Source organism: Cnephaeus nilssonii, assembly GCF_951640355.1.
Source record: "Cnephaeus nilssonii genome assembly, chromosome: 4".
Taxonomy (NCBI): domain Eukaryota; kingdom Metazoa; phylum Chordata; class Mammalia; order Chiroptera; family Vespertilionidae; genus Cnephaeus; species Cnephaeus nilssonii.
Window position 1 is genome coordinate 67,523,487 of NC_137075.1, and position 19,667 is coordinate 67,543,153.

At 53.2% G+C, this 19,667-nt stretch overlaps 1 protein-coding gene across 1 annotated transcript in view; it reads right to left on the minus strand.

The window, feature by feature from the left end:
* The window catches only part of ITGA11 (integrin subunit alpha 11), a 118,349-nt gene that overhangs the window by 50,201 nt on the left and 48,481 nt on the right, over positions 1–19,667 (minus strand). Inside the window, exons 3-6 of the mRNA XM_079768683.1 lie at positions 12,581–12,681; positions 7,710–7,801; positions 5,029–5,143; positions 1,552–1,679 (exon numbers count right to left, since the gene is read on the minus strand). Of these exons, the coding sequence (XP_079624809.1) occupies positions 1,552–1,679; positions 5,029–5,143; positions 7,710–7,801; positions 12,581–12,681 (436 nt within the window). The remainder of the gene's footprint in view (positions 1–1,551; positions 1,680–5,028; positions 5,144–7,709; positions 7,802–12,580; positions 12,682–19,667) is intronic.

Below are 19,667 nucleotides of genomic sequence, written 5' to 3' on the forward strand. Positions count from 1 at the left end.
TTCGATTCCGGTCAAGGGCATGTACCTTGGTTGCGGGCACATCCCCAGTGGGGGGTGCTCAGGAGGCAGCTGATTGATGTTTCTCTCTCATCGATGTTTCTAACTCTCTATCCCTCTCCCTTCCTCTCTGTAAAAAATCAATAAAATATATTTAAAAAAAAGACAAAAGTTTAGAACAGAATTGAAATCTAAAATATTAGGAATAGCATGGGTGGAGGCCATGGCATTGTCCACCCAACTCTAGAACAAAGGTTCCTTAAAACTTGGAAGAGGAAAGGTTCTATCCCCAAGGTTGATAAAATATTGACAACATTAATAACCTCAAAATAAACCTGGAGACCTATAGTAGTGTTAGAATGATAAAACATTACTGTTGGGCGGGCCCAGAGTTTGTTTGGTACAAGTGCATTTCTAATGCTGGATTTACCCAAGACACCCTAAACGATCATCCAGCCCAGGCCGGTGTTGCTAAGTGGTTAGAGCCTCAGCCCACACACACCAAAGGGTCCCAGGTTCTATTCCTGGTAAAGGGCATGTACCTGGATTGCAGGTTTGATCCTCAGCCCTGGTCAGGCATGTGCGGGAGGCAACCAATTGATGTGTCTCTCTCAGATTGATTTTTTTCTCTCTCTCTTTCTTTGCCCCCTCCTTCCTTCCACTCTCTCACAAAAAAAAAAAAAATGAATGGAAAAAAATATCTTCAGGTGAGGATTAACAAAACAAAACAAAAAACACACACACACACACACAAAAAAAAAAAAACAAACAAAAAAAGAAAGAAGAAAAGAAAAGATCGTCCAGTGCTGGGTAACTCATTACTTCCTAAGAAAGCCCACTCCCTCAACAGCTCTAATCATTACAAAATAACTTCTCAGATGGGTTTGAAATCTGCCACCTGGGACCTTCTATCCGTTCCTCTTCGTCTGGCCTGCCAAAACCACGTGGAACAAATCTACGCCCCGTAGCCGGCAGTGCTTCAATACGGGCTGGCAGCGGTGGCCTCCTTCCTAGCCTCTTCTCCGAGATCCATGGGCCTGACTCTCCCCTGTGCCTCACGCAGCAGGGCTCTGGTGCTACTCAACACTCCTGCCTTCCTCCTCACTCGGTAGCTGGTCAAACTCTTTCCTTGAGAGCTTGTTTGGGGGTTCTAGCAGGGGAGCGCAGCTACTCGTATACCCCTGACCGAAGACCGGTCCTCTCCTCTGGGGGGAAGGTCGTCCTCTTCGACCGAGCGCGCAGCTTCGGGAGGGGCGCACATGGATCGGTGAGGGAGGAGGGGGACACCCGCCTAGCCAGCCAGGTCAGCCGAATCAACCCTGGCGATCAATGGGGTGACAGAGGTCGCAGCCAGATCGCCCTCACATCCCAAACTCTTTCCTGATAACTGGCGACTTCCCAGTGTTTGGGCCCTGGTGCTGGCCCTTTCCCCTACACCTTCTGAGCTCATGCAAAGACGCTCCCCCCCGCCCCCCCCCCCCCATACTCCAAGGCTGCATCTGCCACAGGTTTGGGAGGCCCTGTTCGGGGGAGGAAAGAGCCCGAGTGGCTCACCTGGATCTGCCCGGGGCCGATGTAGAACTTCTTCAGGATGTTGATGAGGAAGTTCTGGACCTCCACCCAGGGGTAGATGCTGTTGGAGCCGTCCAGGACAATGACGATGTCCATGTAGGTCTGGCACCCTGGGAAATCGGGGACAGTCACAGCTGTGCGTGGAGCCAGTGTCTGCAAGTTTCTGGTTCTCCAGAGGCTTGTCCAAAGGACAATTACATGTGCACAATTCCCTGGGCTGGGGAGCTGTCCTGGGCAGGGCGCGGTGAATGACCAGCCCAGGAATCCCTGGCTCTGCTCCCCTGCTCAGCGCTGGCTGTTTGAACAAAGCGTATGTACACCCGGCTGCCCTGCTCCTCGGGAACTCTGCTCACTGGGGGCTGACCACCGTCGGCGAGTCAGTGTTTCGGAGGCAGCCAACACTGTCCAAAGCAGGACCTGGTTACCGTTTGTTTTGCTGTAACACGCAGGCTGGCAGTTACCGCTTTCAGCCCCAAAGAATGGGTTTCACTTCTTTGGAGGGTGGTATGGTGTAATGGTTAGGAGTGTGGAATCTGTTGGACTCCTGGCTTTGACCTTGGGCAAGTCACTTAACATCTTGGCATCTGTTTCTTCTTCTGTAAAATAGGCATAGTGACAGCAGAGAATTGCCATGAGGAGTCAACGCGATGATGCTTCTAAAGGGCTGAGCACCAAGTAAGAGCCTCAGAAATCTTAGCTGATATTAGTTTTCCTTAAAAGCAAACCACTTTTGGCCCTAACCGGTTTGCTCAGTGGATAGAGCGTCGGCCTGTGGACCGAAAAGTCCCAGGTTCTATTCTGGGCAAGGGCTTATACCTTGGTTGCAGGCTCCTCCCCGGCCCGGGCCCTGGTCAGGGTGTGTGCAGGAGGCAACCAATCGATGTGTTTCTCTCACATCGGTGTTTCTCTCTGTCTTTCCCTCTCTCTTCCACCCTCTCTACAAAAACAGTGGAAAAGTATCCTCGGGTGAGGATTAAAAAAAAAAAAAAAAAAAGCAAACTACTTTGTTAATGTGGCAATAATATTATGGGTCAAGCTCTCATGCCTGTATCTCTGCTCTGAGCATAAAGGTTTCTCCATATTTTTGTAATATTAATGCCAAATTAAAAGGAATGATAGAAACCAACAAAAATAACCTAGTGAAACATTGGTTATATAAATAAATGTAAAAACTTCTTTTAAAATCTAAGCAATTTATTTCTGTTTGCAAATGGTTACTTTGAAATACGACATAATCTGATGTAACATGTAATGTACAATATATATGTTATAGCATATTGAAACATTGGGCATCTGCTTATTTTTGTTGGAGACTTTTCACACTATTATAAACTCTACAGCAATGTGTGTGGCAGGAGCCTTTTGTGTGAGAACATTCCAGCAGCTCCTGAATCAGGAAGGTCCAGTGTGTGGAAGTCAGTGCTCCCAGAGCGAGGAAGCTGGTGGCTTTGAGCCCAGGGGCCCTTTGCAGGCTTTGTGTTTGGCGGGCGGGGGGCTTGAACGCTCACAATCACCTCTGTTTTAGGAGAAGTTGTGAGACATTCTCGTCCCATCTGCACGCTGTGTACAGCTGTGGTGGCCTGACACGCCCGGGCTGACAGCACCGATGGCTTTGTCCTTGCCCAGTCTGCTTTAGCTCAACATGTGGATGAGCCCCCGCCATGTGTGGGGCACCATGTGATGGGGCGGCCACAGAGGTGACCGAGACCAAAATGCCTTCATTCAGAGGGGTTGCTGATCTAGGGGTAGAGACCAGGTTTCTTTGATTTTTTAAGCAAGTTTTTACTATTAAAATGCCTTTATTATTGCTGGTTATTTTTTTACAGTTTCAAATTCTTTTTTTTTTTAAAGATACCTTGGGAATTATGATAAGTGAAATAAGTCAGACAGAGAAAGACAAATACTGTATGCTTTCACTTATACGTGGAATCTAAAAAACAAAATAAGAGAACACACAGAACAGAAACAAACTCATAGATATAGAGAACAAACAAATTGGGGGTTGGGGGCTGGGTAAAAAGGGGAAGGGATTAAGAAGTACAAATTGGTGGTTATAAAATAGTCACTGGGGTGTAAAGTGCAGCTTAGGGAACAGTCAATAATATTGTAATAACTATATGGTATTGGCGGTGAGGGTGGGAACTAAACTTATCCGGGGATCACTGCGTAAGCTACACAAAGGTCTAAACACTATGCTGTACACCTGAAACCAATATAATATTGAAAGTCAACTGTAATTGAAGACATTTTTAAAATTAAAATTAGATGTCTTGGGAAGAATCTTGCTTTAGGTGTGTGTTTCCTAAACATGGCTAAACACTCCCCTGAAACGGGCACACACAGATGAACGCATGAGCGCGCACACACACACGCGCGCGCGCACACACACACACACACACACACACACACCCGGGGCTAATCTCAGACCTGCTGAGTTGGAAGCACCCTGGGATCTGAATGGGACAAGCTCCCTGGGCCCTCCTCCCCACAGGAGCCTCTAGGCTGAGCTTGTCACCCCTGGCTAGAGGAAATAGCACCCTGGGGGTGAGGGGGGAGGCGATGTTCCCTGTTCATATCTCTCCCCCTCCAGAGCCCCAGCACTGCTGTTTCCTCTCCTGTTTTGTGAGAATAGAGTCAATGCCTCCTCATCGCCCCAAGACAGCCCCTTTCCAGCCCCCGCTAGGATGCTGCTTCCTTGTCCCTCCCACAAGCACCATCTTCCCACCCCTGACTGGGCCCTGTTGTTTGAGGGAGGCTGCAGCTAGCCAGAGGCACTAATGCCCTCACCCGCAATAAAACGGCAGCAGCTGCTTGGGCGATGCTATTGAGCCCAGAGGAAATAGTGAGGCTTGGAGCTAAGCAGTCTGGGCTCGCAGGAGGCAAAGTCTGAGCTTCATTTCCCAGATTTTCGGGTGCGGAGTGAGTATGAGGTTCAGTGTTCCATGAGGTTCTGGGCAAACTGGGCAGAGCTTCCTAAGGTCCAGAGACACTGGCTGGACGGGACTATTACCAGGGATATTTCTGTTCTCCTTGGTCTTCCACCTACAGGGCAACTGAATGGCATGAACATCAAAGGGCACCATGCACACTGTAGTCTAAGTGAACGGTGTCCCCAGAATTGTGCAGTGCGTAGCTTGCCGGCTGTACACAGTGGCCCAGCAACTTCTTCCTCACTCAGGCTGGGTTTGCAGTGAGCCCCCCTGGCCACCAGGATTGCCTCCATAACCTTAGCTCATTTGCCCTCCACCATCACTCTGTGGGGGTGGGGAGCAAGACTATGACCCCACAGAGGCCCAGAGAGGTCAAGTGAATTGTCCCTGGTGCCCCACAGAGCCAGAGCAGGGTGGGGCTAGAGTCCAAGTGCTGCTTTGTAGCTGCAGGAGAGCGGTGGTCAGAGCCCTGCGCCTCCCAGGGACTGCCGGCTGCTCAGCCTGAGTCTGCAGAGTTGAAGCCACTTACTTTGGAGAGCTGGGGCCACGGTCTTGGAGAATCTGAAGTTGGAGTTGACTCTCGAACACATCCCTGTGGTGTAGTAGGAGCTTCCACACTCGTGAGACCAGAGGGGGCTGCAGGCCTGGAAGCATAGCACAGACCCCCAGTCACTGGGGGCCTTCAGGGTGGGTCCAGGCCCAACAGCCTTCAGCCTAGTCCCAAGCTCCATGACCCAAGACGGATCTCTTCTCAAGTGCTCGTATTCCCAGGCTCTAGAGCAGTGGTTCTCAACCTTCCCAATGCCGCGACCCTTTAATACAGTTCTTCATGTTGTGGTGACCCCCAACCATAAAATTATTTTCGTTGCTACTTCATAACTGTAATTTTGCTACTGTTATGAATCGTAATGTAAATATCTGTGTTTTCCGATGGTCTTAGGCGACCCTGCTAGCGGTTCTCAACCTGTGGGTCGTGACCCCTTTCACAGGGGTTGCCTAAGACCATCGGCTGCTCTAGAGGGTCTTCTTTGAGTTTACCTGAACTCTGCTGCCAGTTCCCTTGGTTTCAGGTGGAACAGAGAAAAACGAATCTTAGAGTCCTCCTTCTCCTATTTGCAAGGATCCATCCCACCATCTAGGGTTGATTCTCTTCTACCTGCCCACCCACCTACCACACAGGATCTGGGAAAGTCTTTTCACCCGTGGGAATGGACTCTGTCTGGACAGGTCACCTGGAGGTCCTTACTGGGCCAACTTCCAGGGCTCTGTCCTGAGAACATGCCCATGGTTCATACTAGGGGAGGGAAACAGAATGTCTCTGCTTTTACTCTGAAATTTGCTGCTAAAAACATTGATCTCAACGCCTCATTTAAAGACTGGGTGATGAGGTCCTCTCAGAGTCAGACATTAAAAATGAAAGCCCAGCTCCCTGTCTCGATTTTTCTCCTGCTGCTGGGAAACCCAGGGCTAAATTTTGTGCTGCAATTTCCTTTGGTTTGGAGGAATAATTATTCTACTTCCAATCCCTTCATTTAATTAGCTTTCTATTTTTACTCAGATTTTAAAGGCTTGGTTTTATTGGTATCCTTTGTTGAAACTGCTATAAGTTATTTTTGGAAGTAGGGGGAGAATAAAGAATGGGAGGGTGAATGATGGATGATGAATGGATGGATGGATGGGTGGATGATAGAAGATGCATGATGGATGATGCATGAAGAATGATGGATGATACATGAAGGATGATGGATGGCTCGATAGATGGATGATGGATGGATGTATGAAGGGATGGATGAAAGGATGGAGGATGAGGGGGTGGATACATCTACAGATGGATGAGTGGATGAATGAATGGATGGATGGATGGATGGATAGATAAATGGAGAGATGGATGATTGGTTGGGGAAGGACTGATGAGTGGAAGGGTGAATAGATGAGTTAATGAGTTAACAAAAGTTGCTATTTATATGCCAGGGACTCAGCCTACCCACAGAGGCCCCAGAGGGCATCAATGAGCATCTCAGGACTTTCACCAGCAGAGCCACTACGCTCTCCTCAAGTCCCTGAGCATTCCAGTCATCTTGTTGCTCTAGTGTCTGGTGCTCCAGACCCCAGACGTCTCATCTGTCAATAGAAATGAACTGATGGACAAGAACAAAGAGTGACACAAGCCCTCCCATCTTACAGTGAGTGACGCATTTTATTGGGCTTTCTGGGGTAATTTTTTCTAAAATCCTCTTTTGCAGAGTTTCTAGGAATAAGTCCCAGAGGATCCTGTTTTGAACCCCCAGCTTCACCCAAAGTCATGGTGATTCACTGGAACTTGGTGGCCAGGAGCAGGCAGTTCCCCTCTCTCATGCCACCTGTGTGCCAAGCCTGTGTCTGCGCACCTGGGCAGGGTGCAGAGACCTCCACGCATGACCCGCTGCTGCCTTTCTGTCCCGGAATCCTGTTTACATCACTCATTTGCTTACTGTTGTTTCCTCAAACCAGAATGTAAACTGCAGGGGGCAGGAGCTCTGCTGACCGCTGAGTCCCAGTGCCTGGCGTTGGCCAGTGTATTGAGAGTGCTCAAAATAATTGTTAAAATTAATGGATATCTTTATCACCTCAGCCCAAGTATCCGCACCTCTTTCTTCATTGCTAAGGCCTGTTTATTCTTTAAAAAAAACACAGGAACCTCCCCTGGGCAGCCTTCCCTCTAGTCCTGAGCAGTCCAGGTGGCCCATCACTCGGTAGCCTTTCCCGGTTGTAGTAAATCTGTGTTCACTCATTTTTTGCTTCCCTTCCAAGTCTCATTAGGGTGTGTGGAGTGTCCTATTCCTTTGATCAAACCTGGAGCAGAGGTTCGGCCTCTGTCTTGGACAGAGGGCTAGGCCCCCCATCGGGCTGTTGGCCTTTATTTATTTTTGTTCCTTTTCAGGCTTTCTGTCTCCCACCCTCAGGGTATGTGTGTAAAAGGGATCAACGCTTTTTCTTGTCTGGACTGTCCCTGGCCCCCCAAAATTTAGGGCACAGCAGCCAAAGTGGCTCAGGCAGGAAGCTAGCAGAGTGGTGTGTGTGGGCAGCAGCCTGGTGGATAGAGTGAGAGTGCGTGTGAGGACACAGTCACCCCATGTCTCTCCTGGTCCCGAGAGGGGGTCCATGGGGCAAGAGGGTCCATGGGGCAGGAGGGCTGGGGCTTGGAGAGAGGGAGGGGCAGGTGGCTCTTACCAAGAAGCTGTTGTCCTTGGGGTTGGTGGCTAGGCTCAGGCCGAGGCGCATGTTGTCCTTCCGCTCGGACACGTTGGATAGGGTGACCCTTCCTGAGATGGGAGGGAGAAGCTCAGCCTGCAGTCTCCCCCTCCCCCTAACCGCACCCCCACCCCCCACCCCCGCAGCCTCCCTCCCACCTAGAGTCTGCTGCGGCCGCTGGCCAACAGAGATGCCTGTGGCAGGGCTGGTGCCAAGTGAGTCCTCCCCACGTCTCTCTGCACGTTGATGCAGACCATCCCGGTTTACTAAGGCCTTGCTCAGACGTGGTCTAATCATTTCCTCTCAACTCCCTGTGAGATGAGGAAAATGAGTCTCAGAGAGGCCAAGCAACCTGCCCAAAGTCACACAGGAAGCCTTTCATCTCCCAGTCCAGAGCTTTCCCTCCTCCAGTGCCGGAAGCCAATTCCAGCATGTCAGCAGGGCTGAATCATCTGGGAATGGCTAAAGGCATTTCCCTAAACCTGAAAAGGATACATAAATTGCTTGCTTGCTGCCAGACAGCTCAGGGCATCTCAATCCACATGTTATTGCCTCCTGTTGGCCAAACACCTGAACAGCCGAAGGCAATTCCCCAATCTGACAATGGATTCTGTAGGAAACCCTACGCTTTGATGTGTATATCTACCTTGCCTTAGGACAAATTGTGTTAATAAAAAGCAAGGGTTCCTGAGACAAGGAGAACTTGGTTTCTTTAGCCAAGCTCGTCTGGCCCCCAAAATGCCTTCCAAAATTATGTTTCGTCTCTGGACTCTTATTTAATTTACGCACAGCGCCTTCTCCAGGTTCCTGAACCCTTCTAGATGCCAGATCAAGACCACCGGCATTATTCCAGCCCTTCGATGGACCCCAATCTTCCCCTTGTGTCCCATCTGACACATACCATGGCACCCCACCTGGCTTTCCCTGGGCAGTGACTCCTCCATATGTTTCTTCAAGCCCCCTGCCCTGAAACTTACCCACCCCTGGCCTGCTCTCTCAGGGCCCGCTTGCCTGATTCACTGATGATGATAACAGATCCTTTCTCACCGGTAGCAAATAGCCAACTAACAAGAGGCTTCTAGAGGTAAAGGTCTTGCCAAGAATGTCAAAGAGCAGGATTATCAGCCAAATGGATGTAGGGAGGGGGTGGTGGCAGATTAGAATTGCTAAATAAATTATGTCAGTTAAGATTTTACTAGATCATTCTGTCAGGCCACTGAAGGGAAGGAAGTGAGCTTGAATTCCCCGGACACATGTTGGGATATAAGTATACGTGTGTGCGCGCGCGTGCGTGCACACGTGTGAGTGCACACATGGGTGTGGGCACATGGAGGGAAGGTTTGGGGAAGCAAGTTGGGCATTTCGTTGAGCCCCGAGCCTCCTGCTTGAGGAGGATCTCATATCCTCCCTTTTGGGCAGAAGGGTGATTTCTAGGGGCTCCCTGCCTCAGGAGCATGGTTTGCATTTAGCATTGTTGGCCCTGGAGGTATGGAGAGCTGGCCCGCCTTCTGGACACAGCCCGCGGGGCCAGGGTGGGCGTTCACAGAGAGGAGCGGAGGCCAGGCCTGCAGCAGCCTGGCTGCGCCTGGCTGGGGTGGGCAGCTGTGTTTGTTGTTGTTTCCCTTTGGGCTCCCTCAGCTGGTAGTCAGGCTCCTTTTGAAATCCAGCCCCTGTCGGCTGTGCTGTGACTGGGATTGCTTTCTGTTTTATCCATCCAAAGGCACCAGAGAGAAAATAATAGTCATAACTGTGCTTTAAAAAATCGTCTCTTAATCATTTACAAAGTACCACCCACACGTGCCCTCCCCAGACCCCTTCTTAGTCCTGGGAGGCCCAGAAGTTACCATTCCCGGTTTACAGATGAAAAAAAATCAGGGTGCATAAAGGGTTAGTGACTTCTACAAAGGCAATTGCTGGTGAATGATAAAGTGGGGGCTTGAACCCAGAATATTCAAGGTTCCATCCTGAGCTTCCCATCTGCTGGCAGGGCTGTGCGGGCACTGGGGTGGCAGTGAGAAATCTGGAGAGGCAGCTCCTAGCCCCAACTGGGCAACACCCACCCTCAGCGGCTTGACGAATTCTGCCCTCCACTTACTTAAGGGGCACGTCCCTCCCCTTAGCCTGCCCCCCCGCTTTTCTCCCGTGTCTCAGGAACGGAAGTCCTCAGTGGAGCCGCGCCTGTGGAGGCAGATGGGCATGGCAGGGAAGACCGTCGTGTTGGAGGAAGAAAGACTCAGGCTCGAGTCCTGTTTCTGCGGCTTCCGCTGCCTGTGGATTTGGGGCAGGCACTACCTCCGTCTGTGACCAGGAGACCAGTGCCTTTCTCAGTGGGTCTCTGTGAGGGTCCGGGACACAGCCTCTCCTCACACTGGGCCTGCCTTCCAGAATCCCAGCTCCTCATTAAAACCCCTAGCTCCACCCGGCCGGCCGGCGTGGCTCAGCTGGCTGAGCATCGACCTAAGAACCAGGAGGTCACAGTTAGATTCCAGGTCAGGGCACATGCCCGGGTTGCGGGCTCGATCCCCAGTGTGGGTGGTGCAGAAGGCAGTGGATCTGTGATTCTCCCTCCTCATTGATGTTTCTATCTCTCTCTCCCTTTCCTTTCCTCTCTGAAATCAATAATAAAAATATATTTTAAATAACCACAAAACCCAAAAAGTCCCCCTAACTTCATCCAGGAGTTGGGAAGAAAGCACCCGCTGTGGTCGTTCACACTGAGGTGTGAATGCCTGATGCACTCAGCCTTCCGGAGAGAGGAAGGCACATTCCTGGCTTGGCGGGGCTCAGAGCCTGGAAAGGCCCGGGAAAACCCAGGACTCAGGTTTCCCTGCCTTGCATTTTCCACTGGGGGCCACGCTGACAGATGGTCTTCCTGCCGTGGAGCTCTCCGTGGAGGGGAAGGAACACGCCTGCGATGAGGCTTCTTGGCCGCGCAGGGCTGCCCAGCTATGTCCCAGGTCAGGAATGTTTTCAGGTTCCAATGGTTTCTCCCTGCCAGCGGGGGCTCCTCCTCTGCAGGGAAACCGGGCCCACAGGGGAACCCGGAGCAACAGCGGAAACGAAATGAGCGGTTCACGCATCTGCCCCCACCTGGTCCAGGAGCTTCTCTCGGAGGCCGCGGTGGCCCGGCCCCGACCCCAGTGCCTGCACCTTCCATCAGCCCCCTTGCTCCCTCTGCCCCAGGCACAGAGCCAGTCTTTCCAACAGAGGGAGCTTATTCCCACCTCAGGGCCTTGCACTTGTCTTCCTCTGGCTGGGATGCTCTGGTCCCAGTTCACCCCCAGACCTTTGCTCAAAGGCTCTCTGCTCAGAGAGGCCGCCCTGACCACCTTGCTAAGGCACAGGCCTCTCTCCCTACCTCCTCCTCGCTCACCCTGGCTTATCACACACAGCATTTCTCTCTACCCAGGCTGACCTTCATCCTAGTTTGTCTACTCACCTATTGTCTCCTCCTTGGAGTCTTGTTCTCTGCTGTGTCCCCAGTAACTCGCATTACTTATATGCTTAGCACATATCAGGTGCTCATTAAAGTTCGGGGGACATACTCGACTGGAATGAACCCTAGGATCATCCCCATTTTACACACAAGCAAACAGAGGCTCAGAGAGGGGCTGTGAGCGCCCTATGAGCACACGGTGAAGAAACTGCACAGCGGGGAGGAGACACCCAGCGTGGCCTGTTTTAGAAGCTGCGCTCTCAGAGTGGCGACAGCCGGATCCATGAGCTACCAGCCAGCCCCACCCCCCTAGTCTGTTTCCTCCTGAAGCCCAGGCCTCGGCTGTCCCGGGGTTTGAACTTCCCACCCGTGGTGCTGACGCAGATAGGAGCAGCAGGGGTGCCCGGCACCGCGGGCCGCCACTGAGATCGAGTTCTTGGGGCTTTCTCTTTGATGCGGGCCTTTTCATCCATCTGCTTATGTCTTGGAGCTCTGCCATCTCCTCCACCTCCCCACAGAGCCCACCCCACTGCTCTAGGGTGCAGGCTCCCCTTCTGGAAGAGGGGGAGGCGGAGGGTCCTGGACCTGGGCTGCCAGTCCTCTAGGGCAAGGCCTGGAACCGGGGCTTCTCAGCCCAAATGGAACTTTTACTCCCTTCCGTAAGCAAGTGGAGCAAGTGGTGGCCTGGCCACTGTCTGACCTTTAGGACAAAGTGGAAGTGGTTTAGAGGACTGGTGTGTGTACTTTAGGGAAAGCTCCCCCACCCCCCACCCCCACCCCCACCCCCAGATTTTACAAGGGCTGGGAAGGCCTGGAGGCGGCTCACAGCACCCGCCAGTGGCTGAAAGCTCTTCAGAGGAACAAAGCCTGCATTTCAGAAGGGCGTGTTAGGTAGTGGCAGTAGACTGCCTGGATTGAAATCCAAGCCTTGCCGCTTGTTAGCTGGGGGACCCCAGGCAGGTCCCCTCACCTCCACATGCGGTCATTTCCTCCTCTGTTTAATAGTTAGATTTTATAGGGGATTAAATGAGTCAACACATCTGAAAGTGCTGAAACCAGTGCCCGACGAGGCGCGAACATCCTCTAAGGTGTCTGAGTGTGAGCTGTGGCTGTTAGCACCCCCAAACCAGAAAGGAGGCAGCAGGCGTTTTTCTCCTGCTGGGAAGGGGCAGGGGGTGAGTCTGAAGGAGCAATGCCCTGGGACACTGGAGGCCTGGGCTTGATTCCCCGCCAGCCTCGAACAAGCCGTGTGACTGTGGGAAAGTTGCTTCCTCTCTCTGGCCTCAGCATCCTCATCTATAAAATGGGCGCAGGGATACCAGCAGGGAGGAGCCAGTGTGATTCTGCATTGTCCACCTGTCCCGCCCCACACAATGGTTGGCCTCCTTGTGGCGAGACCAGAGGCCCTAGTTACCCAGGTTGAGCTTTGTGCAGTTCCCGTGGGTCACCGGGCACTTGTACACGTCTCCCGTCTTCTGCTGGCCATTGGTTTCCAGCGGGGCACCCACGACGAGCCTGGGAAGGAAGAGAAGACAGGTGACGATGCTGGGGGAGGTGCTCCTTCCGGGTAAAGGCTGGAACCTGGGGGGCAATGATGAGGGGAAGGTGAGGTGTGTGTGGGGGGAACGTCCCTCTTAGGGAGGGATGCTGGGCTTTCAGTGTGAAGTCTCGGGGCCTGTGGCCCACTCCAGGCCCTTGCCAGGATGTGAAGATACGGAGGCGAAGGCCACAGGGGTGCAGCAACCAACGGGAGGGAGGCAGTCCCTGGGAGAAGGGCAGGGCGGACATCACGGAGGAGGTGATGCTTGAGTTGGGCCTTCACGGTTGAAGATGAGTTTTTCAGCTGGTAGGAGAGTGGTCATGGTGGTCCTTCAGGCAGAGGAATGCTTTTGGAGCCACAGAGCCTTCGCCGCCTGCCACCACCTGCAGGGCCTCAGGCCTCACCTGACCTGACAGCCTTTCAGCCAGCGCCTCAGATGCGGGGCCTGCTGCTCAAGGTCACGACTGTCCCCTGAGCCACGAAGTCGTTGCTCAGGGTGGGCCAGGCAGCCAGCAGGGCTCAGCAGTGCCCAGGGACAGCCAACCCTCTGGGGCGTCGGCCTTGAGCCTGTGCTGTCGTGAGCTTGTTTGGAAACGGGGTCTTTGCAGTTGTAATTACGGATCTCAAGATGAGGCCCTCCTGGGTTACCCACGTGGGCCCTGCAGGGAACCCGCGTTGGAGGTTTAATATGGCTCCCGCAGGAAAGGTGTCTGGGATATTGTGAGCGCTCTGTGTCAAACCTTCTGTGACTGTTTAACTCCGTGGCCTCAGGCTCGGCTCACTACCCAGAGAGCCGCCCAGAGATCGACGCCAGACCCCTGGAAGGAGGTTAATGAATGTACAGAGGGCGGATACCTGCCCGACGTAGTCTGTTAACTTAGACACGCAGGATTCTTTCTGGTGGTCTGTGTGCCTACCCCCATATGCTTTTACTACTAACACCCTATAAAAAAGAGACCCTGTCCGGGGAGGGGGTGGGCTTTCCCCGGCTGGCCACCCCTGGGAGCACAGCTGCTTTGCCCATGTAGGTAAGCTTCTCCTATTAAAGCTCTTACACATTTGAATAAGGCTACGTGTCAGTTCTTCGGAATCGATGCTGAATTTAGACCTTTGGGGCTTTCCCCCAACAGCCCTAAACCCAGCGAGTGTCCTTATAAGACACACGCGAAGGAGACTGAGGAGAGAGCCCTGTGAGGACGGGAGCGGAGCTAAGAGGGGTGCTGCCACAAGCCAACGAATGCCTGGGGCCACCGGAAGCTGGAAGGGGCAAAGAAGGGTTCTCTTCCAGAACCTTCCGCGGAAGCACAGCCCTGCCGGCCCCTTGTTTCGGATGCGTGGCCTCCAGAACTGCGAGAGAATGAAGCCCTGTTTTTGTGAGCCAGCTACTTGGTGCCAGTTTGTCCTGCACCCACTGGAAGTTAGCACACCTTGCTTACTTGCTTCTGGAAAATAACGAGCGGCCCCCCTTCCTGGCTTGCCTAAACCTGGTAGTGCCACCTCCCTTGAGGCCAGGGAGAATCCCACCTTCCCCTATGGCTCCCCAAAGCCCCCTCTCTGCCTCGCCCCCAGCCGGAAACCCAGGGCTGATCGAAAGCGAAACCCTGAGGGCAGACGGGGTTTCTCCTCAGTGACCACCTGCCGCTCTGCCAGCGCCGCCTGCCTCTGGCACATCTGGAACCCTCTAGGCATGGGGTGCCTGTCCAGCTCTCGGCCAGCAGCGGCCTCCTCGGCTCAGGCCCTCGTGATAACAGCCACTCAAGAATGGAACCCTCCCAGGAGGCTGCGTGGCAGGGCAGGGGGTTCCACAGCTCTCGTGGCCCGAGAGGCCTCCCAGGCCCTGTGGACAGAGCAGAGATGACCATGAGGTTTGGGCACTGGTATGTACGGGTGAGACGCTGGGAGCAAGATGGCCTTTCTGGAGCCCTGCCCAGCAGCTGTCCGCCCCCCCCCCCCCCCCCCCCCCCGCCCCCGGCAACTCGGCCCAAAGAAGAAGCAGTCAGTCATTTTCTGACTTAAGAGGGTTGAGAGGGGACAGGCCTGGAGGTTCAGGCTCTACAGGACTTTGGTGTCTTCTGGTGGTCACACTCCCCCGGCCCGCCTACCCGCCTACCCGCCTACCCGCCTACCCGCCTACCCCCCTCTCTGCGCTGTCAGGAAAGAAAGTGAGGTCTGAAGTGGGAGTTAATAGAGCTCTGTTTGAAATTAAGAGTCTATGAAATAAGAGCTGAGGTTTCTCCCCTGGGGACCAGATAATGACGGATTCTAAATATATCACTTATTAAGCATGCCCATTTTGGACTGGCAGGAATTAATTGGGCTCATAAAATCTGTTTGTCTAGACAATGTGATTTTTGGCTATGAGGGAGAGAGAGAGAGAGAGAGAGAGAGAGAGAGAGAGAGAGAGAGAGAGAGAGAGGTGTCAGTGTGCGCGGCTGAGGCGCCAGGCTTGCTTTGCTGGCTGCTCTGGTGTTCAAGGTCAACCTGACAGTTCAGCGAGTCTTCCAGGGGAATGTGCCCTCCGGCACACCCTGCCCGTAGGGGAGTGCTGTCTGCCAGGAGTGCCTTCGAGGAACAGCTTGCAGGGTGTCTCTGGGGGGATCAGGCACAGCAGGTTCTAGATGAGAAAACCATGGCCATCTCCTAGAAGAGCTACCTCGTGTCTTAGAAAACACCCCGGCAGCTGGCCAGGCAGACTCCCCACATTTCTTCCCATTTTACAGATTGGGACTCTGAGGGCCCCTGGCCTGCTCGGAGGGACCCCAACACAGGGTGAGGTCTTTGGGCTGAGAATCCAGGGGCTGGGTCTTCATCCTGATTGGGTCACCTGCTTGCCCTGTGGCCTTGAGAAGTCACTGACCTTTCCAGACCTTGGTGTTCTTGGCTGGGAAATGGGGTTAGCGATTCCTGCACTGCCTACCCCTCAGGGGCACCGTGGAAAGCCACCGACGTCAAGGGACACCAAGAAACAGAAGGGGTTGAATCAAGGTGAGGTCTGCACAAAGACCGCTGGCTTCCCGGAAGCCGTGTGTCCTGGTAATGGCCAACATGCGGCCTTCAGGCAGTAAATCTGCCAAGTCTCAGTGACCCCGAATTTGCTACAAGACCAAGAACAAGAGCCAGCCCTTACATCCATCTCCATCCTCCCGGAGCTGGTCTCTCTGGGTGTCCGTGGCACTACAGGAGGTGGCAGGACAGGGTTTATTATGCCCATATTACAGATGCAGAAACTGAGGCCCCGGGAAGGGCGCGGACCCAGGCCCCACAGTTTGTGGCAGAGGGCTCTCCCGAGACAGCTGTCCCGGTGTTGCCCCAAATATCTCTTCGCCGTGAAGGAAGGGCCTGGGTCAGCCCTCCTTGCCACTCTTGAGTGTCGGCATTACGTGTGCCTGTCGGGCTTGAGGTTTTGAGGATATGATTCAGTCTCACTGAGAGCGGAGAACTGCCTAAGCACGGGGAAAATGTTTGCGTCATCACCGAGACCCGCCAAATTGCTCCCGGGGTCTGGCAGCCCCTGCCACCTCCCGCGGCCGCAGCCTTATATAGCCATCTGCAACCTCAGGGCCTGCTGTGCCTCGTGGAGACTGGACACCCTACACCCTCTGGCGTGGGCACCAGCACGGCATGGCAAACCCCAAAGGTCGTGGTGAGCATTGGGCCCTTTCCATGGGCTGTGTGCCGTGACTCACTGGCTGTGGGCTCCCGGCATTCTTCCCGTGGAGGCGCGGGGGTCAGGGCTGCTGCGGATGGCAGACTTGGTGGCAGGCTTCAGCCACAGCCTGGTAAGCCCCCTCCTTGGTGACTGCCCTCTAAGCAGGGCCTGGCCACGGGAGGAGGCTCACCGTGGATCTGGCCACCTGAGGAAGGCAGGACAGGGTCCCGCTGGGCCCTGGGTTCCTTGGCTCCCAGCAGGACACAGGCGAAGAGAAGGGGTTTCTGGCTTCCTCCCTCACACCCTCTCCAAGGCCCCATGGACACTCATCCTGACTTCTGCTTATCCTAGGCTCCACCCTTCAAGGCAATTTTAGTCTCTCAACCTTTTAGGATGCCCACTCCTGTAAGAAAAAAAAGGTAACATGTGCCTCCAATGTGTGTAAAGTTTTACGTTAATTAAACCAGTGTATATTAAACAACTGTCAATCTGTAGATTAAATATCCATAATCCTGTTTTTTTTTCAAATAAAACATAAACCTAAATAGAACTTGAATCATTTTGTTTCTATACCCCCGTGTCACGTCCTGCACATCCTCTGTGGTATGCACACCCTACCCTGGAGATCAGTCCTTTAAGATCCAGCACAAATTCCCACCTGCTCCAGGAAGCCCTCCATGATTACCCCAATGTTTTCCACATAAACCAGCATCTAATCCCTGCTGTCTGTTGTGGCCAGTGCTTTAGTGTCATCTTTCCTTAAGGGCCAAGATGTTCACGTGTGTCGGCTGCATAGCATGGGGTGATCTGCAAGGCTCTCAGAAAGAGGGGCCCACTGGCTACTGTGGCCCTCTGCCTCACAGTCAGCAGCAGCAGCTTCGGAGCTTTTGGCTTTGCCTCAGGACTGAGAGGAGCCTCCAGACTCAGATCCTGGAAAAAGGGTTGCTGAGAAATTGTGTATTTTTCATGCACAGAGTTTCAGTGGAGTGACCCAACTTCCGTTTAAAGGCAACGTTGCTTGATTCCCTGGTTTCCACTTCCCTCTTCTCAAAAGTCCCCATTTCTGTATGGGATTCAGGGAGCCTGGCCCCATTCCCAGTTCTGGGGATGAAGCACATACCTCAGGCTAGGCCAGCGTATCTCCTGGCTGTAGTGTCTGAGACAGGTGAGCAAATGTCTTAAGTCACCCCAATCAGAGTGAATCTCAGGGCCTCTGTTTGGGACTCTGGGGCCAAAGTAGGTCCTTTCCTCTGGTATGTAGATGCAAGCCCTGGGACTGCTGGCAGTGACCTTGTGACAGTGAGAGGGGTGAGCTGATGCAGTGTGTGTGTGTGTGTGTGTGTGTGTGTGTGTGTGTGTGTGTGTGGCTGAGAGCAGCGTCTAGAGGAGGAGTTGAAGTCCTGATGATACTATGAACCCCTGGATCATTCTGAAGCTTGTGCTCTTCTGATATGTAAGCAATAACTACTTTTTATTGTATAAGCCCAATTGAGTTGAGTTTTCAGGTATTTATAACTGAAAACATACTAACTAGAATGTGCAAGGCCAAAAAAAAAAAAAGCACATAGTTAAAATTACTCCTAGAAATCCATATATTACCATACGATAAGAGGAACATGGCATCCAAAACCAATGAGAAAGGAGCAGATTCCTATCCCCCAGCTCATGCTCCACCTGGGGCACGTATTTGCTGCATGAGTGATGGGTGGACTCTCAGACGCCAAGCACATTGTTTTTCTCGGGTTAACTGAATGTGTAAGACTGTCCCCTGGCCCAGTCTTAGGGAAACAGAAATCCTTTTGTTCTATGTGCATTTACACAACCATTTGAATAGGGAGCCCTACACTGGGAAGTTTCTGGTTACCTGGTAACTAGCCTGGCAGACCGCAGAGCTGGGGGAATGTGGTGACTCCTTGGGCGAACCTCATGGCCTACCAATGAGGCCTGGGAGGCCGGGAGCAGGGAAGCGCTGTGTCTGAGGTCTTAGAGCAGCCGGTGCAGAGCTGGACTGATGCTCCGTGGCCTGACCCCCAGGGCAGTGCTCCCCCAGGCCACAGAGAGGGGACAGCCTGGAGGCAGGGGCTGGGGCTCTAGGCCCAGCTTGGGCCTTTACCGGCTGTGTCTGGGGAGGCACGTGTGAACAGCTTAGTTTCCCAGCAGATGAGGCGAGCAGACGCCATGGGCAGAAAAAGGCCATCAGATGCTTGGGGAAGGAAGGAGGAAACCTCCAGCTGATGGGCCTGCCCCTGGAGGAGATCCCAAGCCCAGAGGCCAGCAGGGACCACTGAGGAAAGGCAAGGTGTGGGCTTCACCCCCACCCTCGCCAGCCTTTTTGCTCCTCACTGCAAGACCTGGATCTACATCCCAGGAAGTCCAATGATCACTGTCTATTCTTTTCATTTCAACGATTCACTTTTGATGCAATTAAATTGTATTGATTTTGATCACCTTTGAGGTGATTAGTTTTGAGGCTGGAAGGGCAGTTAGTACCTGAGGCTCAGACAGTGGATGTGACAAGCCTGTGAAGAGACACTGGTCAGTGTCAGAGCTGGGGTCAGTGTCATTGTAAAGACCCGGGGTGTTCAGATAGCCCAGCTCTGGGCATGCAATGCCCAGCGTGGGGACACGGTGCCCTCCCCGGGGCCAGTTGGGCCGGATCCTCCTCTCTCACCCACTTCCCCTCCCGACCTGTTCCCCTCTCCCAGCACCCTTTCTCCAGGCAAACACACCGAGGCCCTTGGCTCCATTTCTCTCCAGGCTTCCTTTCCCTTTCCTGAAATCAGACAGGGCACCAAGGAGGGGGCTCCACTTGAGAAGCAGAGCACTCAAGGGAACAAAAGAGACTACTTCTTTAGCAAGGCTTTTTCCGCCCTCTCTCCATGGAAAATGTAATCTCCTCCAGCCAGGGTGAGTATGATGGCTAATGTGTTCAAGATGGGGCTGGGAAGTGCTGAGCAGCGCAAACTCCTACTGGGGGTGGGGGCCCTGGGGCTGCACTGGCTGGGGGCAGGTGTCGGGGGAGAGCTCACCTGGGACCTGCCTGAGGGGAGATGAAGGTACCTGCTTATCTTCCTGGGCTGGTAGGAGGGGCTTGTGGTTCACAGTGGCTCAGATGTCTGGCAGGGCCTGGACTCTGGGGGGGGGGGGGGGGGGGGAAGGGCAGGAAAATGAGGCTCCCTCTGTTTGCCAGCACATCCTTTACTCTCTCTACTGCTGTAACACCCTCATCCGCGATGGGGATCCTTGGTGTGTATTTTAAACAAACACAAATACTATGATGCTTAATTTTATGTGTCAACTTGACTGGGCCAT